At 43.5% G+C, this 27619-nt stretch overlaps 1 protein-coding gene across 3 annotated transcripts in view; it reads right to left on the reverse strand.

Moving 5' to 3' along the window:
• golm2 (golgi membrane protein 2) overlaps positions 1 to 27619 on the reverse strand; it is a 101503-nt gene that overhangs the window by 52566 nt on the left and 21318 nt on the right. For 2 of the 3 annotated variants that reach the window (XM_070858571.1, XM_070858572.1), the window contains exons 2-3: positions 21370 to 21540; positions 6416 to 6470 (exon numbers count right to left, since the gene is read on the reverse strand). In XM_070858571.1, coding sequence (XP_070714672.1) covers positions 6416 to 6470; positions 21370 to 21540 — 226 coding nt within the window. The remainder of the gene's footprint in view (positions 1 to 6415; positions 6471 to 21369; positions 21541 to 27619) is intronic. The other variant, XM_070858573.1, reaches the window with a different exon arrangement.

Consider the following 27619-nt stretch of genomic DNA (forward strand, 5'->3'; position numbering starts at 1 on the left):
AATACATGAAGCATTCTGTAAATTACATCACCAGGTATCTACATCTGTAAAAGACTTGCAAACCCTTTTTTGTCACTTAGTCATTACTTCAATAACTAGTTTATAACTGTCCTTTCAAAGTCAAGGAGGTAGAAAATTCTACAACTCGGAGCCACAACCTGACGAGGACCTGCAGAGAATCCGAATGCTGATGGGTAAAACTAAATGCTGCTGTTGGTTGGTTGAGCCACAAGAAGGAGCTCCAATATTCTAACAGCTCACCCAATGGGCTCTAATGGCAAACTGCACAACAGGCAACAGACTCCTGCTGAAGGCATGAATATTGTTCCACTGCCCCAGTATCAGAAGTCCCACAAAAACCTATAAATAAGTACATATCACTTTAATGGCACCCAATTCAATCACTGGTTTATAAACATGAACATTACTTGTGGTACCAATTAACTCCCTTCATCCTTCACACACTGCTTGCTTAATAGGAACTAAAGGTAACATTATCCTTTCTGGTTGATTGCTAGTTACACCAAAAAGAACAGCTTTAGTTTCATTTTAACACATGTAGCAGAGCAATTGCCAAAATTACTCCGTGAAACCTATATTGTACAATTCACTACAGCAACTCATCATTGCTCCACCTTGCGATGCCACAATGCAACCTTTCAGGAATGGTGTTCATGAGCACTTGGTTTGCAAAAGCCAAAAAAACAAAACAATGCAAGCTGCTTCCGTGATCCAATTATCTGAGGAAGAGGTATTAAATGGCCCATCTGGTAGGAGCATCATTTGCCAAACTGAAGCATCAACATACCATAGGAATAAGCACAGATCAGAGTGGAAAATAACAGACATCATGGAGATGTTTTTGATGCCAATGTGACACGGGATATCACCCATGGGATCTCCCCTTTCAAAGCCATATAAAAAGGTACCTATCTTCATGTTTGTGCAATAGTTTATTACAAAAACAAATGACTTATGAAATAACCATTTACAATATAGCAGAACAGGCTCACAGGGATGAATGGCCTACTCCTGTTTGTACGTATTCATGACACGTTCTGCCATTTTAAAATTGATCACCACCAGTAGATAGCTTCCTTCAACTGCAGATCCTCCACATACTGCAGGAGTTCAGTAATGTTGCAACTCAGAGAATCACACTAGAGTTCAACACTTTCTGAATTAAAATGCTACAAATTAACAAGTTTGAAGTCAAAGTGGGAGAACACATGCAAGTCTGACTATTGCCCAACTGCTCTTCCCCTCCATACATTTTCTCTTCTCAACCTGCTGATTTTTGCTGAGGTACAATTTCACAGGTGTCATACTCGAAAGGCAGTGAGCAGGCGGCTACTTGACTATAGAATGCATCACAACCAAAGCCAATCCCACCCTCACCTAAAGTCCAAACATACACAATTAGCAGGGTGCCACTGGTAGCAATGAGAGGGGGAAGCACTTTGATAGCTTTTCATTTCACTAGTTTAGGGGTTCGGAGGTGATTGAGGTGCCACAAACACTGCCCAGGCCAAGACATGTCTCAGTCTCATGCAGTGTGCCAAAGAAAATTGGAAGTATGGTTCTCAAACTTTAGATTATAATTAAATGGTGCTTAAATACGCCATGCAGATCATCAAGTCTCAGAAGGCTCTCAATGGTGAAAGAATTATTTTCGCACTGGTTGTTTTACACAATCGCAATAAGGATCATCACTAAAAGATTAAAGATAATCCTATTAGTTTTCCCTGAAATGGTTAAAGGCCACCCTGACTTACGTTGTGAACGGGTGAATTGTGTTCATGTATAGTAAGAGCTAGAAATTGTGTGTCATACTGAATTAATTTTCATTCTCAAGATGTTGGCATCGCTGGAAAAGCAAGCATTTATTGCCCAGAGGGCAGGTTTAGAGTCAACTACGTTAGCGTGGGACTGGAGTCACATATAAGCCCAGAGTGGGTAAGGACGGCAGGTTTCCTTCCTTAAAGGCATTAGTGAACCAGATGGATGTTTACAACAATCCCACAGCTTCATGGTTACTTATACAGACATCAGCTTTTTTTTTTAAATAAGCTGTAGTGCTGAAAATACTATAGGCTAGACTTTCCACTGTGATCGCTATTGCCCAAAAATGGGCGAAATTTCCGGCGTTAGTGGTTTTTTTATTTTTCAGGATCGGTGGAATATCGCCCATTTTAAAAACCGCTAGTTTCGCCTTTTTAATTTGGGCAATAGCCTTAGCGATGTGAAATGGGCGATAGCAATGTATTCAGTCGTGCAAGGCTGGCATCCATAGCAATGGACAGACGTTCTGCGCATGTGCATTTTTTTTTCAGGCAAAGAACGTTTCCCGCGATTCGGGAGGGCAGGGGTCATCAACGCAAGCTCAGAAGGCAAATGGAGGGAGAGAGAGAGAAGGAAGGTTTGCGTGGAGTCATTTTTTGAAGGAACTGATAAGCAGATAAGATGGAGATGGAGCAAGAGGAATCAGGAGTGTGCGTTGGAAGTTGCAGGGAGAAGTAGGGCGAAAGCCTTCTCCGAAGAGGCGAACAAGGCCTTAGTCTACAAGATGGAGACTCGGTGGAGCCAATCAACCAGAGATGGGCGTGGGAAACCTCCCCCCACCGGATATACCAGCAAATAGCACCCCTATAGTGTCATCTGTGGCTCACGATAGACAAGACAGACCAGTGCCTCAAGCGCTGGAACAGTCTTGGTTCATCGGCAAGAGTAAGTATTAAATTATTAAATTTATAATTGTAATGATACACTGACTCATTAGAATATAAATCTGCCGGATTGTAATTAAGCTGGGTAATCTTGGGTAACTTCCCTGTTAAGATCTGAACTGGAGTCGGAACCAACACCCTTTTCCTCTAATGTTGCTGAGATGCCTTAAACTTTATAGACAGTATTAATTATTATTTAAACGCTTTGATCAAAAATTGGGGCCAAAGGAATGACTGGAAACAGACAGACCGCAAACACTCAGCATTTCTACCACTTTAGTTTAGAAAGATACTCTAACTTGGGCACAGTCTCCTTTTTGGTTAGGTTGGTGGTTGGGGACACGACTGAGCACAGAAGGGTCCGGTCAGCTTTGCCCAGACTGAGAGTCTCCTTCCAGCTGCTGTCACAGTGACCTAGCCTAGACTGGGGGAGAGCTGCCCTGGCTTACTGTATGCCCTGGGACACTAGCTCCAGCCAAACTGAGGTCTCCAAGCACAGTTCAGGGATACGGTGCCCCCTCCCATTACAGTTCTGTCATTGCCAAGTTCACCAGTGGTCCTGATTCCCCCCCCCCCCCCACTCCCTCAGGGAGCCTTAGGGGATCTCCATCGATTCCAATAAACCACCTCCCTCCCCTCGGGTGCCGAATGGCATGGCCCATGGATGGGGCCTTTCCTGGAGATTGTATGGGAGAGGGTTGGTGTCAAGCATTAGTTCCTAAACATGTTCTTAAATATTTTCTCTGAATGTAGATGTTATAACCATGCATCCATTGGACACAAACAGTATTAGCATACAACGTTAACAATGAATAGCATGAGGTGACTAATTGTGGATTACAATATCTGTTGTGTTTCCGTAATAGTACCAAGGCAATTAGCTTATGCCATGCTCTGGCCACTTTTGCAGAGGAAGCTATCTGAGAATCAGATGGAATGGAGGCGGACCAGAGGAGGGCCTGCTGATCTTCACCCTATGATCGACCTGGATGAGTGTGCCGTAGCCTTAGTGGGCATGCATAATCGTTCTGTCACCTGTGGTGGTGCAACGTGAGCAATGTGGTAATTTAAAGTAATTTAATGCCATTTGATTATAATATATGAATGATGTAAAGTTATGCATGCAGCTTGGAGGTTGGGTCGGCGAGGTAGGCACGCGCTGCAACGGGCAGATGTCAACGAGAACATAGTGTCACTGTTGAGGGTGAGCGTCGACATAGGTCGAGAGCTCCTCCAGGCGACTGGTGGGTTGACTGGCAACATTGCCACACTATCTGCCAGAATATCAGAGGGCATACGGCAGATGGCTGCGGCAAACGACCAACTGTCGATGCTTTGCGGCATACGATAGTTTTGGGATACAGCACTGCACCCCAAGGTGCCATACCACCATCCAGCACGACAGATGGAAGACAGGAGGAAGAACTTCCTTCTGACTCGGAAGACGTTTCTTCGCAAATGTCTTCTCCTCGATCCAGAGGTCACCCCCCCCCACCCCCCACCCCACAGCAGCAGCCCTTGGTGTTTTGCTGCAAGACTTGGTTCCGTTACTAGGGGATTAAGTGGGGAAAGCGGGGGTTGCGACGAGGGAGGGTAAAGTTAGAAGAGGGAAGCGTGGCTGCAGGTGGGGAGGGGGGGTGGGGAGAAGCCGTATATTATGGTTATTTTTCTTTTGAATTGTTGATTGTTGAGGATGGTGGGAGGGTGTTATCATTCTATTGTTCTTGAAAAAATTGTGTTGACTGTTTGGGGGGGGGGGGGGGATGTTATAGTTCATTGAATATTTCAAATCAGTTATTAAATTACTACATTTTTTAATTTAAGTTCACAATTGTTGTGAAGTATCTTCTAATAACGTATGATAAAACATCAATACAGGGGTGCAAACAATGGCCATGGCCAGGCAAGGATGAAACTTAACGTAACGAACGGTCACCAACGTAACATCACGCAAAAGCTTTCCACGAGCTGCTGACGCAACAATTTTGCAGCTGCGTAACTATCACGGGGCTTTTCCAGTGAAGTGGGAGGGCGTGGAGTTCATCAGGCTGATTGTCCTCCCCGAGGTCCTCATCCTCCCCTCTCTCGAGGTGGACCGGCAGTCCCACCTGGCAACTGTTGGCCTCTCCTGTTAGGTAGGTTATGCAACATGCAGCACACCACAACAAACTCTGCAACCTGCTGAGGGTGGTATTGAAGGTTGCCAGAGTGGTCCAGGCTCAGAACTCCAATTGTCTTGGATGATATTGTGGGTGGCTATATGGCTTTTGTTGCAATGCTTCTCGGCTTCTGTCTGGGGCTTACCCAGGGGGGGGTCATGAGCCAGCTGGCATGGCCATATCCTTTATCCCCCAGCATCCAACAGTGATCTTGTGGCTGACTATTAAACAGGTCAGAGACAATGCTCACACGATTTGTGCATCATGGATACTGGAAAATTTGCATTTACTGCCACGATTGTTTGCTTGTGGTCGACAACGAGCTGCACATTCAGAGAGTGGAATCCCTTTCGGTTCCAAAAGGCCTCTGCATCCTGTAAACGTGCTCGCAGGGCGATGTACATAGAGTCTATTGCTCCATGCACCGTGGGGAAGTGTGTTATTCTCAAGAACCCCAAAGCCCCATCACTCTGTGCCTCCCTGGTCATAGGGAAGTTTATAAAGTCCATCCTGCGTGCGTAAAGGGCTTCAGTTACCTGTCGAATGCAGCAATGTGTGGCGTGCTGAGTGATACCGCAAATGTCACTAGCTGAGGCCTGAAAGGAGCCCGATGCGTAGAAGGAAAGTGTCGCAGTAACCCTAACGAGCAGTGCGGTCCTGATGGTGCTGGTAGGCTGCAAATCTCCCTTAATTAGCTGGCATATCTCACTGATGACCTTCTTTCGGAATCGCAACCTTCTAACACTATTGGCCAAGTCCTGGTATGATCACTTATCCTTGTAAATGCGTTGGGTAGAACGTCTCCTACCTCTGATTGAAGAGCATTGTGCCCAATGAACCTTCGCCCATCTCTATTCTGCAACATGTGAGTAGTCATCAATACTGGTTAAGAAATTAGAGGCCCCATCACTATAAACACCCTAAGCTGTCTTAAATTGTCCTCAACAAATACAATATAAACTGGAAATTAACCACAATGTGATTAGATGATTGGCAAGATTCAAAAACGTCCTTAAAATCACACAAATTACTTCTCCTCCCAACCACTTCAAGCAGCTTTTTATTAAAGATCATTAGAGTTACAAAATGGCGTCCGTAATGCCGAGATAAGGTCAGGTGAGTGCAGCTTTGCTTGAACGTCTTTTTGGGCAAGCAATCATTTACGCGAAATGCCGAAAGTAGCACTCGGCAATAATCTGGCACTAGTTTCCATTATAAACAATATTCTGGGCCTTGCACGAGGATATCATAATCTTTTAAAAAACATGCCGAGCAATGCAGCTCATTCCTGTATGTCGAAAGTCGCGCCGGTGATAAATTGGCAATAATCGGGCACTAGTTTCCATTTTTCATCAAATATGGGCAATAGCCTGAATCTCAGTGCTTATATGGATGCTAAATGGGCGATGATGTGCTGAAAGTCTAGCCCTATGAGTATATCAGTGCTAAAAGCAGTGTTATGTGGTAAGCTATATTGGTAGCCAAAATCTGAACACTTGGCCCAAAACATTCAAACCCCTCAATTCTTACCTTGTAACCGATGGATCAAAGACAGCTGGTCTGTTACATTACTCTGAAATTTAACCTTGTGGGAAAAAGAAAAAAAAAAGTGAAAGCCTGTTTTATGCAAATCATTTTATATATCTAACTTGATCAATATTTCTATGCCAAGGTTCGTGAATTTTTTATATTTCAAATGATTTCACAATGGCAACCAATGTTAAAGCGATTTCTAGACACGTCTAACAGAACAAAGCTCCATTGTCACAAAGCTTTAACTATGCGAACCCCAACAGATATCCATCCTTCTTGAATTACTTAATGGTTCAGCAATTTTATTCAGTATTGCAGAGTTCAGACCAGGAAAGTTCAACATTTAATCCTTGGTCTTTACCGAGTTACAACAACTTGCATTTACACAGGATATACGGCACAGAAACAGGCCATTTGGCCCAACCAGTCCATGCGGTGTTTATGCTCCACTCGAGCCTCCTCCCATCTTTCCTCATCTAAATCTATCAGCATAACCCTCTATTCCTTTCTCCGTCATAGGCTTACTAACGTCCCCTTAAATGCATCGATAAGATTTGCCTCAACCACTCCCTGTGGTAGAGAGTTCCACATTCTCACCGCTCTCTGGGTGAAGAAGTTTCTTCCGAATTCCCTAATTGATTTGTTGGTGACTATTTTGTATTGATGGCCTCTAATGTAGAAAACATTCCCGTGCACTTCACAGATCAGACATTAAACTGAGGCAGAGCCAAAGAATGAGATATTAGGACAGGTGATCAGAAGTGTGCTCAAGGAGGTGGGCATTAAGGAGGATCATAAAAGGAGATGGAGGCAGAGGCACTTAGGAAGGGAATTCCAGAGTCTAGAGCCAAGATGGCTGAAGGCATGGCCGCCAATGGTGGGACAAAGGGAAAGGGGTTGTACAGGAGGCCAGAGTTGGAGGAATGCAGTGTTCCCAGGAGAAGGGGTTAGGTTGGAAAAGGTTACAGAGATAGGGAGGGTGGGACAATGAAGGGATTTAAACACATTTAAGTCATTGGGGGACCAGGTGCCAATGATAGCTGATCTCATTTGAGGTGCTACAATAGGCTGCTTCATTTCTAGGCTGTAGAGGGAAACAAATCCTGATTGCCACCCAATGACTCCTGATGTTAAACAGCATCAGGCTCACCCGTGAGGTCCTTCACAGTCGAATACATGATCAACTCACTATTGGTTCACATATGAAGAATGGTTACTTGGGCAAGGCACTGGGAAACTGATGATGCCCAGACTATATCCTAGCAGGAGTCAGCACATTCAGGAGAAAGGGAGAAACATTGATTTTTTTAAAAAAAAACAAAGATCACAGCTTATCTCTATCTTGCTCCTGTTTCTTTATTTAACCTCCAAACAAGGTAGTCAGAATTTGGAACAGCCCAAACCACCCGAAGATTTGACATTAACCATATCCCATCTAGCACAACCTGCAGCCGATTGGTTTGATATGTACTATAGGAAATACAGCATCCATTACAATTTGTTCTGGTAGATTAATACTGCAGATATTATTCACTGATAGCCCAAATATATTTTATGATTGAAAGCTTTTACTCTGTAGAAGATTGAGAAACTACAGCCCATGTTTTATTCATTTTCAAGAATTAAATTAAACTTTGCACCAGAAACAGAAACTGGCAGTGATTCAAAATTCATGATTTTTTTCCCCCCTTTTAACTCCATTAGGATAAACCTCTGCATAACCATGCCTTTCATTATAACATAATCCACAAGAGGTCACCCAAAAATGAAATCAAGAAATTTGCATTTTTAGTTTTCGAAAAACATTGGGCCGTGAGTTGCAGCCTCTCCGGGTGTACGACATGCGCACGCACCCAAAGCCCCGCAAATGTCAGTTCACGCACCCAGAACCAGCATTTGCAAACTGTCAAATATCTTGTGACAGTTCCAACAGTTCGCGCGCTATTTGCCCAGCAAATGTCCTTTAAACTCTTATGCTTTTATCAGGCATAAGAGTTTTAAAAGATAGAAAAATTAAATGTTATCACTTATTTTTAGGCAAGTTTATTTTTACCCCTATTAAAACATTTTTTTTTTTTTTAATTCAAAAAAAAAAAAATAAATGTCTAAAACTTAATTAAATTCAATTTCACTTAATTTTAAATATGCGAGGGTTTTTTTTTATTTATTGTGTTGCGTTTGTGTTTTTGGGGGTATTCTCATTGAAAGTAATGGGAGCTCATACAAACAGAACTCACCATTACTATCAATGAGAATACACCATGTGCATTGGTAGTCCAATGCCCACGTGATCCCAGGTTGCGCCCACGTTCTTGGAATGTGAGAGCTCATATGAGGCCTCGGACCGCAAGTATACGTTCCTCCGGGACCATCAGGTACTTTCGTTTAAAAAAAAGTTGGTCGGAGGCATCCGCCCGCAGGAAACCTCCAACCGCAATTCCCTCCATAGCGAGTGGTCTCCCTGTGCTCTTGGGATACAGAGGGTGACAATTCTGTTGTCAATGGGATCAGGAAAAAAAAAAACTGGACTGTATCATTGTGTCATTCTTAAAACTGTATTACTGCTGAGAAGAGCCATTAAGAGCTCTGCTGATGGGTTACAAATCCCAGTGGTCACATACTATTCCAATTATCTATTATATTAGGGGCAAAAACTGCTGTCGGAGGCTTCCTTCGTACGAACGCCTCCGACCCAAAATTTTTTTACAAAAGTACCTGGTGGTCCCAGAGGAACGTAGGATCCCGGTCGGAGGCCGGGATTCACTGACAGAACACGGCGATGTTTTTCCGGTTTGCACTTACATACACAATCTGGGATCACGTGGGTCTGGACCACCAATCACTATGCAGCATTCTCATTGATAAAAATGGGAGCTCTGTTCGTACGGACTCCCATTATTCTCAATGAGAAAAACACCTAAAACACCGAAACACAGAATAAATAAACATAACATCGCACATTTAAAATTAAGTGAAATTAAATGTTTTAGAAAAAAATATTTGGGATTTTTTTTTTTTATAAATGTGTTTTAATCGTGTTAAAAATAATGGACAGGGTTTTTAAATATAAAAACGAGTATTCAAATTTAATTTTTATGTTTTAAAACTCTTACACTGGTAAAAGTAAGCTATGCGTCTGCTTTTACGAGCCGTAAAAGTATGAAGGACATTCGCTGGGCATGAGTTGGGCAAATAACCCAATCTTTCCTGCGTCAATGTCCTTCCCCCAGGGATGCAGAGGATCTGTTAAGAGAAATCTTGAGATCGGAAAGGCCGGTTTTCGGCGCATGTGTATCGCGCCCCAAAAAACAGCTTTTCCGAGGGCTGTGGATGCTCAGTCGTTGAGTATATTCAAGACAAAGATCGAAAGATTTTTGGATACTACAGGAATCAAGAGATAGTGCGGGTAGATGGAATTGATGGTGCGATATTGACTGGCTTGAAGGGCCGAATGGCTTACTCCTGCTTCTTTTTATGTTAATCTCCAGGTCCATGCACACTGCTAGAACAGAGATTCAAAAGTGCAACTTCTAAGTGATTAAATATAATCTTTAAACACATTTACTATGTAGTAAGAAAATAGACATGTATAATAAAATATTTACAATAGTTCCATACAGCTAGCTGCTCAATAGTAGAAAATAGAAACATAGAAAATAGGTGCCGGAGTAGGCCATTCAGCCCTTCGAGCCTGCACCATCATTCAATATGATCATGGCTGATCATTCACTTCAGCACCCCTTTCCTGCTTTCTCTCCATACCACTTGATCACTTTAGTCGTAAGGGCCATATCCAACTCCCTCTTGAATATATCAAACAAACTGGCATCAACAACTCTCTGCGGTAGAGAATTCCACAGGTTAACAACTCTGAGTGAAGAAGTATCTCCTCATCTCGGTCCTAAATGGCTTACTCCTTATCCTTAGACTGTGACCCCTGGTTCTTGACTCCCCAACATCAGGAACATTTTTCCTGCATCTAACCTGTCCAGTCCCTTCAGAATTTTATATGTTTCTATGAGATCCCCTCTCATTCTTCTAAACTCCAGTGAATACAGGCCCAGTCGATCCAGTCTCTCCTCAAATGTCAGTCCTGCCATCCCGGGAATCAGTATGGTGAACCTTCGCTGCACTCCCTCAAGAGCAAGAACGTCCTTCCTCAGATTAGGAGACCAAAACTGAACACAATATTCCAGGTGAGGCCTCACCAAGGCCCTGTCAAGCTGCAGCAAGACCTCCCTGCTCCTATACTCAAAGCCCCTAGCTATGAAGGCCAACATGCCATTTGCCTTCAACACCTGCATGCCAACCTTTAATGACTGATGTACCATGACACCCAAGTCTCGTTGCACCTCTCCTTTTCCTAATCTGCTGCCATTCAGATAATATTCTGCCTTCATGTTTTTGCCATCAAAGTGGATAACCTCACATTTATCCACATTATACTGCATCTGCCATGCATTTGCCCACTCACCTAACCTGTCCAAGTGACCCTGCAGCCGTGTGCGTGTAAAATAAGTAGTTCACGGCTACTGTGCTAAATCCTGGTACACGGAATATTCTTCTGTAGCAATTTTATTTCTTTTCTCACCCGCTTCAGAAGCTATCTAGCCTGCCCTTTGCTCAGAGCTATAGTTAGGCTCTGCAATTTGAACAAAACAAATTGATAAATACCTTCAACCATAACTGAACAAATCCCACAAATTTTTGTTTGAATCGATACGATTCTTGGAAGTGAAACTGTTTGCTGCCTCATTAAAAAAAAAGGTACAGAGAGAGGGTTGATGAGGGCAATGTGGTTGACGTAGTGTACATGGATTTCCAAAAGGCTTTCGACAAAGTGCCACATAATAGGCTTACCAGCAAAGTTGAAACCCGTGGAATGAAAGGGACAGTGGCAGCATGGATACTGAATTGACTGACAGGAAACAGAAGCAGTGGTGAACAGTTGTTTCATGGACTGGAGGAAGGTATACAGTGGGGTTCCCCAGGGATCAGTACTGGGACCACTGCTTTTCTTGATATATATTAATGACTTGGACATGGGTGCACAGGGCACAATTTCAAAATTTGCAGAGGACACAAAATTTGGAAATATAGTGAACAGAGGAGGAGGAGAGGGATAGACTCCAGGAAGACAGGCAGGTTAAATGGGCAGACACGTGGCAGATGAAATTTAACGCAGAAAATTAAGTGATGCATTTTGGTAGAAAGAATGAGAGGAAATATAAAATAAAGGGTACAATCATAAAGAGGGTGCACAAGAGAGAGAAACCTGGGGGTATAAGTGCATAAATTGTTGAAGGTGGCAGGCCAGGTTGAGAAAGCAGTTAAAGAGGCTTACAGGATCCTGGGCTTCATAAATAGGAGATAGAGTGTAAAAAAAAAAGTGGAAATTATGATGAACCTGTATAAAACACTGGTTGGCCCCAACTGGAGTAGTGTGTCCAATTCTGGGCACCGCACTTTAGGAAGGACGAGAATGCCTTCGAGGAGGTGCAGAAAAGATTTAAGAGAATGATTCCAGGGATGAGGGACTTCAGTTACGTGGATAGACTGGAGAAGCTGGGATTGTTCTCCTAGCAGCAGAGAAGGTTGAGAGGAGATTCGTTAGAGGTGTTCAAAATCATGAGGGATCTGGACAGAGTAGATAGAGAGAAACTGCTCCCATTGGCGGAAGGGTCGAGAACCAGAGGACACAGATTTAAGGTGATTGGCAAAAGAACCAAAGGCGACACAAGAAAAAACTTTTTTTACGCGAGTCGTTAGGATCTGGAATGCACTGCCTATAAGGGTGGTGGAGGCAGACTCAACCTCATCTTTCAAAAGGGAATTGGATAAGTATTTGAAAGAAAAAAAATTGCAGGGCTACAGGGAAAGGGCAGGGGAGTGGGACTAGCTGATAGTCGCCACGGGCTCAAAGGGCCTTCTTCTGTGCTGTAACCATTCTATCAATCTGTGACATTAAGGAAGCCAATAAGCTTACTAAATCCTGGACAAAATACTTAATTGTTGTCACATTAACTTCACCAAGATACAATTCTAGAGTTTCAACAGAAATTTCTCATGCTCAGCACTGAGGGCAGCTTCACTAAGCAAATGCTCACTCCCTACAAACCAAAGTATGACATTCATTAAATATTTTGCATACAAGGCAACATTGCCTAGGGTCAAACAGGACACCTAGTTATGGTTATACGATCACTAAAAATGACAAGCTCACGTGTTCTCCTCGTCTTCAGATAGCAGATGAACACCATCAGATAATACAGGTTATTTTCAATAAACCCACTTCTGTTAAAAGCCAACAAATAACCAGCAACAGTGGATTTCACGATTGTAGAACGTACAACTAAATCTCCTCAGGTACGAGACACTTGACACTCGCCCAAGTCTTACTGGTACAAAATCTGGAATGGTGTTGAACAAAAAAACCTGGAGATTGTCTAACCACCACGAAGTATACACCTCCACATAGGTGGTAGCACACCAATATTAGGATAAATGAAAATCGCAGGATGATAACCGGTTTGGAACGCTCTTCTGCAAATGGCAATTGATGCTAGATCAAATGTTAAATTTAAAATCGGAGGAGGATAGCTTTTTGTTAACTAAAAGTATTGAGGGTTCTGGAGCAAAGGAGGGTACATGGAGTTAAGTCACAGATTAGCCATGATGTCATTGAATGGTGGAACAGGCTCGAGGGGCTGAGTGGCCTCCTCCTGCTCCTATGTGTAACCCTAATGCCTGGATATGCTCCTTGTCCCTTTAAATTTGACTCTTAACTCGTGAAACTTCCTGTACTATAAAGAAGCACCACCTCCTTCAAAAGGGTGGACATACAACCACATGTGTGATGTTGAACATTCTTTTGGGGCTGCGCAGACACGCCAACATCCTCCTCCACCCCCTTCCCCCCCGGGCCACTGACCTCCCCTCATCCGGCAAAATCCATTATTGGGCACAAGCCAGGTCCAGAGGATGCTGCATAAGGGAGATTTAACCTATGTGAAAAACAAAGCAGGCAACTCCTTTAAATCCATAGCCCAATCTCAGTTACTGGACACTGTGTGAAAGCTACCATTTGTTTTGTTCTAATTTAGTACAATAAACATTTCTACAGTCAGCCCAGCAATTTCCTTCAGGATTTGAAAAGCTTGGATTAGTCAGTGGGGTCGAGTGCGAAGGGAATGAACCGTAAAGCACAGATCACTTATAAACGCTGGTGATGATTGAGGGGAAATGAGGCTGGCAAGCTACGATTAAAAACAAAGTTAACAATGGTCTTAACAACAAAAACTTAGATTGGGTGCAAAATGTAAAAAATAAAAATCTGATTCTCCCGATCAGTGTTTCATGAGGTTACAAAAGTACTAATGTCCAATATCGTTTATTAGTAAATAGTGTACAATTCACATTGCCCTCTTCAGAACCAGATTCTTGCTATGCTTTCAGTTTTAAATGTTCTCATTTCTTATAATTCCATGTTGAATGGACAAATATCATTTGTGCAAATAAGATCAATTGTCCATTTACAAGGAGAAATGTTTAACAGAGCACAATACCTAGAATTAAATATCTTAGTTAGATACAGTGACTATGGCCCCAAGTTTCCACATGATTTGCTCCCGATTTTTAGGAGCAACTGGTGGAGAACGGAGTATCTTAGAAATCGCAATTCTCCACATTTAAGTTTTCTGCAGTTCTAGTCATGTAGAACAGTTTCACTTTTGAACAGAATTTTTTCCTCAAAAGGGGGCCTGTCCGGACACGGACGCCTGATTTGAAAGTTTCAAGTGAAAACGTACTCCAAACTAACTTAGAATGGAGCAAGTGAAGATTTTTGTAGGCCTGAAAAAACCTTGTATAAACATTTTAAAAAAATCAGGCGCAGGTTACAAATTAGGTGTCTGGAACGAGGTTTGGGGGGGGGGGGGGGGGCAGATAGGAGGGAAGTCATTACATTCTACAATAAATCCTTAGTTATACTTATAAATTTTTATTCAGGTTGGAATTATTTGTATAAGAAAAGATTAAATAAACCATGTTCCTACCTGTGTGAAAGTGCTTCAGGCAGCCTTTCAGGCAGGGAGAAGGCTGCAGGAAGCCTCAGAAGTTGAGGCAGCCGTTCCCGACGGCGAGGCGGGGGGGGGGGGGGGGGGGGGAGAAAAGAGAGAGGCAGTGAGGGCCTGACCGATGGCAGCGGGGGGGAGGCAGTGAGAAGGCTGCAGGAAGCCTCAGAAGTTGAGGCAGCCATTCCAGACGGCGGGGGTTGGGGAGGGAGGGAGGGAGGGAGGGAGGCCCCCCTGCCGTCGGTCGGGCCTGTCGGGAAACGGCTGCCTCAACTTCTGAGGCTTCCTGCAGCCTTCTCACTGCTGCAAGAAGCTGCAGTGCTGATCATGGAAGGGCAATGTGGTTTTATTTAAAAATTATAAAAATTGAACAGCTACAAAGAACTACAAAAATGGCCGAGTGCCAATGTTTCCTTCACACTGCGCGTGCGCGAACGCTCCAACGCGCACGCACAGGGTTGCCGGCACGAAAAAAACTCATTTAAATGGTACCCGCCCCCTCCTACTTACAAAATCAGCGCGAATGGTAGGCTCCGCCCCCTGGGCGCCACGCCAAGCTGACATCGAGCTGCAAAGCGCTAGAGAATAGCGCGTTTTTTTTCAGGCGCCGTTTTCCGCGCGAAATCGGGCGCCCAGCTCGAAGGGGCGCCTGTTTTGCCACGTGTGGAATCTTGGGGCCTATATCAGTAAGCACAAGGCCAAGTGTGTGTATTTTTTGTAAATGCCAACTTGCTGTGAAAAACAGACTGCAGTAGAAATACAGATTTAGCCCTCCCAAACTCGAGATATGTCTGGAGAAAATATTGAGCTATGCTACACTAGGGTGAGATACTGTTAATGTTCCATTCTTTTCATTTTTACAACAAACTGGACAATATCATATATACCAATAACTATACAATGTATGAAAATAAATGTGCCTTGAAATGATGCGAGAAGCAAGGTAAGATTCAACTCATGATGTCAACAAAACAATCGAGCAAGTATTTTAAACCATGAAACACTAGCCCTAGATCTAGGAGGCAGAACTGGAACGGGGGAAAAAAAAAAAAAAGTGCTTTCACTTCTACTTCCTCTCCCCAGGTTAGTCTCGCTCAGCTATGCTATCCTCTTCCACTAGGGCTTCTCCAGAGGCACAGCATATCCCTCAGGCCAATTTTTCCACCATTCTTCAGAACTTTCTCGCTGAGATTGGTCAAGCTTTTATTCTGGAGGACCAAGATTGTGAATTGGATTTTGAGAAGGTGTAAAAAAATATATATATATTACAAATCAAAGTCAGAAAATGTTGGAGACCCTCAGCAAATCAATTAGCACCTGTGGAGAGAACAGACGAGTTCATGTTTCAGGTGTAGACTCTTCACCAGTTCTGGCGACATCTGAAATGCTCACTCCACAGGTAGTGACTGACCCGCTGAGCATTTTCTGCATTATCGGTTTTGCTTCAGATTTCCAGCGCCTAATTTTTTTTTGCGCTTCATCCACATTAAATTACTTTTTCTTTCAGATAAAACACTTCAGCCACTGCCTCTTCGTCTTCCAGTTTGCTGCAGTCACTATTAACTGGTGTGCAGTGTCTGAGCAGGGGCTGGCCAAGGAAAACAACTTGGCTAGAATGGTACTTGGCACATGCTGCACACTATAACCTCATCCTCCACTAGACACATGCACAAATGGAATATTATTGACAGACATTACCACTGCAGAGAAACATTTCAAATCTTGGCACTGAACATGGTTTAAAACTGTTGTAGCTACTAAATCCCCCGGCCCCCAAGTTACAATATCGTCATTTGGTTGAATTCATTTCCTGTTAAAATCAAGAGAACATCTGACATTTAATATCAGAACCTTCTACCAATGAGTTCAGGAAAACAAATACTGCAGTGCATTCACTGCATTAGGCAGCAAATTCCACCTCACAAGACTAGTCACATTTTAAACATCTGCTTTTTAATCACTTGAATCAATTCTTTCTAAGCCTTGCCTTTGTTCTCCATTAGGCAGCAGCAGTTTCTTTTTTAAAACCTGGTGAAATACTGTAATGCCCTCTACAATCAGTTTATGACATCCTTTCAGTCAAGAGTCCTACCAATGCAACTTACTTTAAGTAATTTGCTTCCTTCTTGTAGGTTCCATCATGCCATACTGCACCGCAAACAAGCACTGTTCCCTAGTCACACTATGCCTTGAATATGGTTCATAAACCTCATTCAGGATCAGTGCTTCTCAAAAATAGAGAATTATACACACATTTCACAAATGAAATGAAATGTAAAGCAACATATCTAGTCGGAAAGACAAGTCACCTCGGCTGTAAAGGTAAATTAGCCTCCTGCCACAAGACATTGGAAAGTACCTCCAACGTTGTAACACACAAATGCCTCCATCAATGTTGTAACACATCAGGAGCTCAGTTGTGCAATAGGAAGGGTACACAGCATACCAAAGGTTTAATCAGGATGTGACCACTGTTGATGAAAGTATAAGATTCAAAACTTCTTGAAGCTTGAAATCATGTAAATTATTTACATTTATCTATCACATGAAAGTTCAATGAAATATAACGATGAATATTCTACTCTACGAAGTCTACAGGAAGGAGTCTGCCAACATCCACAACCATTCTGCATCACAAGAATAAATTTGCAGCATATGGAATCTGTTAACAAGTTTTCCCTTTACACATTGCAATACTTGGACAGCAGCTTGTGGGAAAATGCCAGACTTCTTTTTAGTATTCAAGGCTGGGTAAAGTAAATGAAAATTGAAATATTAACGTCTACCAAGCATTCATATGCATCAGACCCTTCTGAAACCACGGGAGATCGGAAAGCAGCTACAGATTGTGTAGGCATGTTTGTTTTCACTTTAGGCTACTGTCAAAAGAAACCAAATTGTGACAGATCCAGATAGGTGCAGCATGGGCTACTAGTACTTTAAATCCCAATAAACTTGGGTGAGAAAGGCAAAGACTAGAAAGCAATGAAAAAGATTTACAGCAGATACCGAGGCAGCACCAATCAACAAACCAGCTCTTGTCTTAAGTGTGCAGCTAAAGCATCAATCGCAGTGCAGATCAATAGTGTATTCAGCCACACTGGTTACAAGCTAAACATATTTCAGTGGGGAGTAGGGGGAAAATTGTCATTGTTTTGACCAAAATTCTATTTCAGTCACCTTGACAAATGGCAAAAATATCAGTGCCTTGTGTTATATTCAGTCAGATCAGTGCAAAAGGAAGAGTTTTTTTGAAAGCTCATTGAATGCAAGTGCAGTAAAACTGGAATCAAATTATCAAAACGACAACAAAGCAAACTGATTATCTGCGAGGACTTGGAAGGAATGCAGTGCCTCCCTTTTGTCCATGCCCCATGATACAAATTGTCCAATTCTCTTGGGTTGCACCATCAAACCACAATGTCTCGCATCTAGATTTCCTCTGCACTACATTCTGCAACGTTTAGCAGTTTACAGCATTTCATTTCAGCACTAATGAACCAGTAGGAGTACAGCCAGCTGTAATTTAAGACGTGCAGTTTAATTCAATCATAGTGCTATCAATTAAAACCTACTCAAATGTGTCAATCACACCTGAAAGTGCAGTTTTTGGCTTTATTCCAGGATTTCCTCCTCCCCTCCCCTATTTGCACTGACTCTTGCTAGGATACAGCTCAATGGGTGCACACATCTCACCCAAGTGGCTAGTTGCTATGAATAAGGCAGCATCTATGGAGAGAAACTGGTAATGTTTCAGGTTGATGACCTTTTGTTTCTCTCGCCACAGGTGCTGCCTGACCAGAGTATTTCCAGCATTTTGTTATTTCAGATTTCCACCATTCGCAGGATTCTGCTTTTGCTATGAATAACGTTGGGGGAGTTGACCATTTAAGTCATCATAGCAGAGTTGGATCCTGCTCACGCCCAACATCAACATAGAGGTACTGAACAGAAAGCTGCGTACATTTTCTGCTCCGAGCCCAGAGGCTCCGAGACTGAGCCACCAACCCCAACTGCTGATGGCAGTACCTCAGGACAGATCAGGGATTGAACCTTGTTTGCATGGTTTAATATGATGCTGGGCACTGGATTTCCCAACTCGCTGATTGGGAGAGATTTGCTGCCCCTTCCAAGCGTTTACCTTGTTGAGAGTTTTAAAGAACAGTTATTAAGTAGATTTCTGTATTAAATAATAAGCTGATTTAAGTTGAGCAATATCAAGCACAGCGGAGTAACGGTGCATTATAAATCAAAGACAGCTTTGACGGAAGGAATAATATCCAGAGTATAATTCTTTCAGGTATTGTCAGAGATGTACAACCATCATTTTAAAGAGTATACAGTGACAGATTGTAAAAACATTCGATCAAAACCAGCTCGGATCTCTCCTCCATCAGCTCAGAGCATTTGTTCATTGTTATCCTTCATTCTGCCTAGTGCCATCCAAGTTATAAGAAATGAGTTTTTAAAAGCCCAAGTGCTTTAGTTTGCTTCTCTGTAACACAAGGGCTGTGCGACCACCTGCTGATTGATATCAGACAAGGAAAGAACCGAGCTCACTTGTCTCGACTCCATAGAATCTGGATAAATGACAGCAGTAGGGTGAATGTCAGAGGCAGTTGTGTAAAAAGATAGCTCTCGAATTGATACTGGATGTAGATCTGGCCCGATATTTTTTGGTTAAGTGTTTTTTATTCCATAATCTGTAGTGCTACTCGCAGCAGGCTTTGCCATCAAACTGTTGTCTTTGGCTTGTTGGGCTAACCCAAACACCACTTTATAGATACAGTCATGTCCTTTTTTTTGTAAACAAGTGTTTCTTCAATCACAATGGAGATTCCCTTGGTCAGGAAAGGTACCCAAGAATAATAGAAGTTAGAGAGGCAAGTTTACTAAAAATAGGACATTCTGGAAATACACAGCTGACTGTTAAGTAGGGGTCCTGGTGAAGAGTCACATCCAAAACATTAAGCAGCTTCTCTTGCATAAGGCCACACATCTGCGGTGCATTTCCAGCATTCCACGATTTTTTTTCAGATTTCCAGGACTGGATTTATCTTTTAATCTTCAGAGTAGTAAGCGATAGGAAAACAAAAAATCCTTCAGTACTTAACGGGTCAAAAAGGCGGACTGTTAAATCCTGGCAAACAATCGTGATTCTCCCAAGTATTAAGCTCACTCATAATTTTGGCATACATTAGGCTGTTGTTGCTTGTGCCAGGTGGTTAATAGAGACATCCTCGAGTAGTGGCATAAAGAAAATATAACACTCCAGACAAGCACCCTCAAACATCATATTCTTCATTAAAATGTGCATTTTAGTCCCTAAAAAGGTTAACTTGTATGAACTCTTCCACCTACTTAAACATCCATTAAACAACTTCATAAAATCATGCATGGCATGCAACCACATTTTGAATCTTTAAAAAAACATGTTTTTGGACGCAGACTTCGAAGATTTGAGGTCTGCTTCTTGAACGCAACAGCTCCTTCCGACTGGAAATGGTTAGTGATTTAGAAGACAACCTTCTAACGCAGCAACATCCTTAATTGGACAACAGCTACTTCGTAATTGTAACAAATTTAGAACAAAACTGACCAATCATAACCTGTTATTTGGGATACAGCCGATCTAAAAACTCAAGTGAACATATTTTTTTTTTAAAAAACGTCCGTAAATTTCTAAAATTGCACTAATCTGAACAGAACCCAACCGGAACCCCACCGATAGTCTGACGCTAACCTCAATTTATCAAAATGGTGAACGAGAACAAATGTAGAGTTTATTCTCTTTATAGTTTGTCAGACAAGGGGCTGCTTAAATGGAGATTCCTGGAGGGTCAATGTATTTTACAATGCATTTCATTTCAGGGAATGCAGTTCTCTCTCTAGCTAATTTTGTCTCTTCTTGAAGACATCGACTCCTGGCTAGGGGATGGTTAATGGCCACTGGGCAGCTTCACCACGCAACATTTATTCGTCTGCAAGCCTCGGCTGGCGTACTGGCATGGTAGACTCTTTGAACCTGGGAGTACAATTTAAGATATTTTTGTTATTCCAAGCATATGTTTTGATTTGATTCTGATTAGCTTTGCTGGTGAAGAACATTTGCTAGTGGCCACGGCACTCCCAGCAAAAAAAAAAAGACAGCAAAAAGGTTAAATTACAGCCCTGACAACCCTGAATTATGTATGAAGTAATTTGATAGCTGGAAAGGAGATTCAGTGCTGAGGAAGTTAAATCAAATCAATTTATTTCACACTCTACACAGCTTAGAAATTGTATTTTGAAATAGTTTGCTTGCATTTTTACTTGCTCTGAATTACTAAGCGCCAAAATGCATCACAAAATTAATTTCACTGTGGCCTGTGATACTGATCTATTATTAAAACAGGTTCATCACTTCCTGATCATCAGAAAACAGGACTCATAGCATTGCTATGCTGCACCTGTAGTCTTCATTTACTGATAGCAATTTTAAATTGCTAAGAAACACATAGCAAGAGATGGTTCTATGTATAAATGTAATTAAAAATGCAATAGGGAAGCTTCTTCATTTTTCTGTTCTCCACGGAACATTCAGCTTTGTTACAAGAAACATAAGTACTTTCATTCTTTAGAACGAACAGCAGTGTGGTTAATAAAATGATGTAGATATTAATCAGTTCCCAAAAATAAAATCAATATATAGCAAGAAAACAAGTGACATTTTTTAAAACATTATTTGCACAAAAGATCATGAATGAATTAAATGCAAAAATCACAATCCTTAACAGATGGTAAATATCAAAATACTGCATGGCTTTGTTAACTGCTAGCCTTGGCATGTACATTGTGACCAGAACATAGTCACTTCTAATATGAACATGTTCCTCTTACCTTCTCCTCAAAGCATTTCTTCATCAAAATCTCTTTATTCTGGAGCTGGTTACCCAGATTATGACATTCATCCTCTTTTTCATCAAGCTGCCTCCGGTGAGTATCCACTTGTCCCATGAGCTCAGAGTTCCTCTTCTCTAGACGACTTTTAGCAGTATCCGTCTTCTTCACCTGGTGGAGCAGACAAATGGAATTTGCTGCACAAAGTCAGGACTGGAATGTTTGACAGGAAACCATGGGATACAGAATTGAAGATGGGCTCTAAATTAAGATTTCCTAATATCTTCATGCGGAAATGGTACAGTACCATTATACCATGGGAAGAAGGGGTGAGGAGAGGAGGTTGGTGTGGGGGGGGGGGGGGGAAAAGAGAGAGAAAGAGGTGGATTTGGCTTTGTGTAATATCTTCTTTGGTTGAGTAGACCATCTATTGACTGGGCTCAAAGGGCGTATGCCACTTGAATGTGGCATTGGAGGGCAGCTAAGTGTGAAATCATACACAAGAGTAAGCATCTTCAGGAGAGGAAGTAAAAAGAAGAAAAATTAGGAGTGGAAATTTGTGTTCCACAGTCCCCCATTGCGTATTCTGCTTATCCAAATTTTTATGTAATAAAACGGTGTGGAAATCAAGAACCTTTAATGGGGTGTTAAATTCAGTGTTTTTGACACACTTTAGTCAGCTTTATTGGTTGTTATTAAGTAGCTATACCCTTTGTACCATGCATATGGAAAACTATCCATCATATTTACATTCCATAATTTGGATATTGACACCAGTAGTTCTCAAACTATGGGAAGCCCCCTAAAATACTGACACTCGGACACAGTATACTAATTTCCAAACTATAGCAACAACCACCCAAAGGAAAATGATGCCATCAATACAGACTTCGTTGTTAGCATACAGCAACAGAAATAGATATGCATGTTAAAAAATCTAAAATATACAAGTCACGACCTTGCAGGTCTCGAGACTCCCCGGGAGACACACCAAGGCCTCAGTTTTCAAACTGCAAGGTGAGCTAACAAGGTCACATTTCTGTATTTACATTTCTTTATTTTTTGACCTACAAGCATGTTATTGCATACACAGAATTATATACCGTTCCCGAAAAAAATATTTCTACAATCCTACCATTGTTTTCTTTTGGCTAACTGACGCTGTCTTTCAGTAGTGGGGGAATCTCCAAGATTGTGTCAATATTTGCAGAGGGTTCCCCCACACAGAAATATTGAAAACCTATGCCCCAGGGTCTCTGGGGATTATTCTGAAAACCTTAATTTTATACAAACTACTTGAATAAAACAGTTGTGTCATGTATCTTACATTATTATATAAAACTGTATCCCAACATGCTATACATGACTGTAATAAGATATGACCTGTAACCACCAGCATACCTTACCACCAGGGGTGCACTTGCAAGAGACAGGTATACAAGCACAGGACTCAGGCAAGTGCAGCTTTCCAGAGCTGTGAAATAAAAAGGTGCAGGTCCAGAGTGACCTTGACTTCACTACATGCCTCATGTGAATCTGTACTGAGGGGACAGGACTTTACAGTGGCAACAGGTTACAGGATTACAGAATCCACAGAATGGCAAACAACGGATCAGATGAAAAGTACAATGTGGGAGACAATTGGGAGGACTTTATAGAAAGGCTCCAGCAAAGCTTTGTAACCAAAGACTGGTTAGGTGACGATACGGCAGACAAGAGAAGAGCCCATCTCTTGACCAGCTGTGGCTCGAAAACATACGCTTTAATGAAGGATCTGTTGGCACCTGAGAAACCAGAAAGCAAATCGTTTGAAGAATTGAGCACACTGGTAAGAGACCACCTGAAACCAGCAAGCAGCCTACACATGGCCAGACACAGGTTCTACAACTACAGACGCTGTGTGGGCCAGAGCATACCCGACTTCGTGGCAGAACTTCGGAGGTTGGCTAGTTTATGTGAGTTCTCCGATGAACTGAGGAGAGAAATGCTGAGACTTTTTCATTGGAGGAATAGGTCACGCAGGCATATTCCGAAAGCTCAGAGACCAAGAACCTGACCTTAGAGGCAGCAGCACTGGTTACACAGACATTCTTGGTAGGGGAAGAAGAAACGAGGTTGATTTACAATGCAGGTACGACAACTAACGAAATAATGGATCAAGGAGTTCACAGCATTAAAAAAGCTGCTACCCCCACACACAGACAAAACCGGCAGAACAGGCTTTCGACAGCAAGCAGTTGCAACAGAAGCCATCAAGGGCCACAAGAACGGCCGTTCACATCTCATCAACCCACAATGCGAGCAATCAACTACAAACAGAGAGAAGCTCAAGAGAGATCAGCCAGACGCAGCTCATTCTTTGCAAGCAGTCTGTGCTGGAGGTGTGGGGGTGGGCACTCGTCAAGGGAATGTCGCTTTCAGCAGGAACTGTGAATATACAGGGCATTTGGCCCGCATGTGCAAGAAAACGGCAGCTCGGCTGGTATACGAATCGGATGGGCTGGAAAGCGGACCAGAAGACGGTGGGGACAGTACCCGGGACACCGACGTACAGCGGGTCAACACGATCAATGGCCGCTGCTCCTACGACAGGGCGCCTCCTATAATGATGAGGGTCCTACTCAACGGGATATCTGTCAACATGGAGCTGGATACAGGAGCGAGTCAATCTCTCATGGGCGCTCAACAATTTTGAACAACTGTGGCCGCATAAAAGAGACAGACCAAAACTCACAAGGGTCGACACCAAACTAAGGACCTATACCAAAGAAATCATACCAGTCCTCAGCAGCGCCATGCTCTTTGTGAAGGGACAGTGAACCGACTTCCCCTGTGGATTGTCCCCGAGACCCCCCAGCACTGCTGGGGAGAAGCTGGCTGGCAAAACTAAACTGGAAATGGGATGATGTCCATGCCATGCCATGTCATTCGAGGAACGGACCTCCTGCTCAACAGTTATAAAGCGATTTGAACATCTCTTTCAGCCAGGTGTGGGCACTTTCAAAGGGGCCAAAGTCAAAATCTACATTACACAGGATGCTAGACCGGTCCATCACAAGGCCAGAGCTGTACCCTATGTGATGAGGGGAAAGATTGAACACAAACTAGACAGGCTTCTGCGGGAAGGCATTATATCACCTGTGGAATTTAGCGACTGGGCAAGTCCCATCGCCCCAGTCATGAAGCCTGATGGATCCGTACAAATCTGTGGGGACTACAAATCTACCATTAACAGAGTCTCCATACAGGACCAGTACCCGCTGCCCAGAGCGGAGGACTTATTTGCCACATTGGCTGGAGGTAAACTTTTCTCAAAATTAGACCTCACATCTGCATATATGAAGCAAGAATTGAGAGGAATCCAAGCTACTCACCACCATCAACACACAGAGGCCTTTTCATGTACAATCGATGCCCATTTGGCATCAGGTCGGCAGCTGCCATATTCCAGCACAACATGGAAAGTCTGCTCAAGTCCTTCTAGGGACGGTTGTATTTCAAGACGACATACTTATCACGGGCAGGGACACCGACTCCCATCTCTGTCATTTGGAGGAAGTACTAAAGCGGTTGGATCGGGTAGGCCTACGAGTCAAGAAATCCAAGTGCCTGTTTCTCGCACCTGAGGTTGAATTTTTGGGCAGAAGGATTGCCGCTGATGGAATCCGCCCAACAGAATCCAAAACAGAAGCAATTCGCCTGGCACCCAGGCCCCGGAATGTCTCAGAACTGCACGCCTTTCTCGGGCTACTCAATTGCTTTGGGAACTTTATGCAGAACTTAAGCACGCTGCTGGAGCCTCTCCACGTGCTACTCAGGAAGGGGTGCAATTGGTTTTGGGGGGGGGGGGGGGGGGGACGCCCAGGAACGCGCCTTCAATAAGGCTCGCAACCTTCTGTGTTCCAACAGTGTTTTGACTTTTTGACCCAGGCAAAAAGCTAGTTCTCACATACGATGAGTCAGCATATGGGGTCGGGTGCGTTTTGCAACATGTCAATAGTGCAGGCAAATTACAACCCATAGCTTATGCCTCCAGGTCACTTTCGCGGGCGGAGCGCGGGTACGGAATGGTAGAGAAGGAGGCGCTCGCGTGCGTGTACGGTCTCAAAATTATGCACCAATACCTTTGCGGGGCCAAGTTCGCGTTAGAAACCGACCACAAGCCCCTCACCTCCCTCCTATCCGAGAGCAAGGCAATAAACGCCAACGCCTCGGCGCGAATTCAACGGTGGGCACTCATGCTGGCGTCCTACGACTATAGCATAAGGCACAGACCAGGCACAGACAACTGTGCCGACGCACTCAGCAGGCTACCCCTGGCGACCACGGAAGGGTCTGACGAACAGGACTATGAGATAGTCATGGCAATCAATGCCTTTGAGTCCACAGGTTCGCCCATGACGGCTCGCCAAATCAGAGCCTGGACGGCCAGCGACCCCACGTTATCCTTAGTAAAAAGGGGTGTCCTAACCGGTGACTGGGCAGAGGCTCGCGATGCCTGCCCTGAGGAATTAAAACCCTTTCACAGGCGCATGCATGAGCTATCACTACAAGCAGACTGCCTGATGTGGGGCAGCCGAGTAGTCATGCCTCTGCGAGGCAGAGAGGCATTTGTCCGGGAGCTCCACCGCGAGCACCCGGGGATCGTTCTCATGAAGGCCATAGCCAGATCCCACGTCTGGTGGCCTGGTATTGACGCAGACTTGGAGCTCTGCATCCGAAGGTGTACCATTTGTGCCCAACTCAGCAATGCCCCCAGGGAGGCTCCACTGAGCCCTTGGCCCTGGCCTACCAAACCATGGTCGCGGGTGCACGTAGACTATGCGGGCCCATTCATGGGCAAAATGTTCCTCATAGTTGTAGATGCATTTTCAAAGTGGATCGAATGCACCATTTTAAACTCGAGCACAATCTCCACCACTGTGGAGAGTCTCGCAACCATGTTTGCAACGCATGGAATCCCTGACATATTGGTCAGTGACAATGGTCAGTGCTTCACCAGCGCAGAATTCCAAGACTTTATAATTGACCATGGCATAAATCACGTCAAGATAGCACCGTTCAAGCCAGCCTCCAACGGCCAGGCAGAGAGCAGTGCAAATCATTAAACAAGGCATGCTTAAAATCCAGCGTCCCACGCTGCAGGGTCGCCTGTCGCGACTGCTGTTGGCATACAGATCTCGTCCACACTCACTGACTGGGATCCCCCCCCGCACAACTGTTGATGAAAAGGACTTTAAAAACAAGGCTCTCATTATTCCTCCCAGACATGCACGAAATTGTTGAGGCAAAGCGCCGTAAGCTGACTGAGTACCATGACAGAAATTCGAGGGGGAGATGGAATGAGATAGGGGACAAAGTGTTTGTACTAAACTATGGCAGGGGTCCGAAATGGCTTGCAGGGACAGTAACGGACAAGGAAGGAAACAGGCTACTGGTAGTACAAATGGACAATGGCAAAACCTGCCAGAGGCACGTAGACCAAGTCAAAAGCAGATTTACCAACAGCACTGCGGAACCAGAGGCAGACTACAATGTGGAACTCGCACCACACCTGGTGGACAGACAGAGGGAACAACCTGAGGAAAGGGCAATCCCAACAGACAGCCCAGGCGAGTCAACAACAATCACACCAATCAAAACAGACAGCCCAGGTGAGATACCAGCAACCACACCCAAAGAAAAACAGATACCAAGGCAAACAACTGAACCACAACTCAGACGCTCCACGCGAGAGCGTAGACCACCTGAGAGACTGAACCTATAAAGACAATAAGACCTTGGGGGAGGGTGATGTCATGTATCTTACATTATTATATATAACTATATCCCAACATGCTACATATGACTAATAAGATATGACCTGTAACCACCAGCATACCTTACCATCAGGGGTGCACTTGCAAGAGACTGGTATATAAGCACAGGTCTCAGGCAAGTGCAGCTTTCCAGAGCTGTGAAATAAAAGATGCAGGTCCAGAGTGACCTTGACTTCACTACATGCCTCCTGTGAATCTGTACTGAGGGGACAGGACTTTACAAGTTGTATTCAGGATTTAAATGTTCTTTTCTAAACAATTTTAAAGTAATTTGATGTTGTAGAACATCCAGTCCCAAACTGTACAGGTGACTCATTTGCCAAGCTTGTAAGAAATAGCTCCAATTTAATCATTAATTTTGTTCCCACAGACACAATTTTAAGTCTCCTTTCTCAATCAGACTTTGATGACTTCTCAAGTGTACTCTGGCA

This window comes from Pristiophorus japonicus, chromosome 17, assembly GCF_044704955.1.
Source record: "Pristiophorus japonicus isolate sPriJap1 chromosome 17, sPriJap1.hap1, whole genome shotgun sequence".
In the NCBI taxonomy this organism is placed as follows: domain Eukaryota; kingdom Metazoa; phylum Chordata; class Chondrichthyes; family Pristiophoridae; genus Pristiophorus; species Pristiophorus japonicus.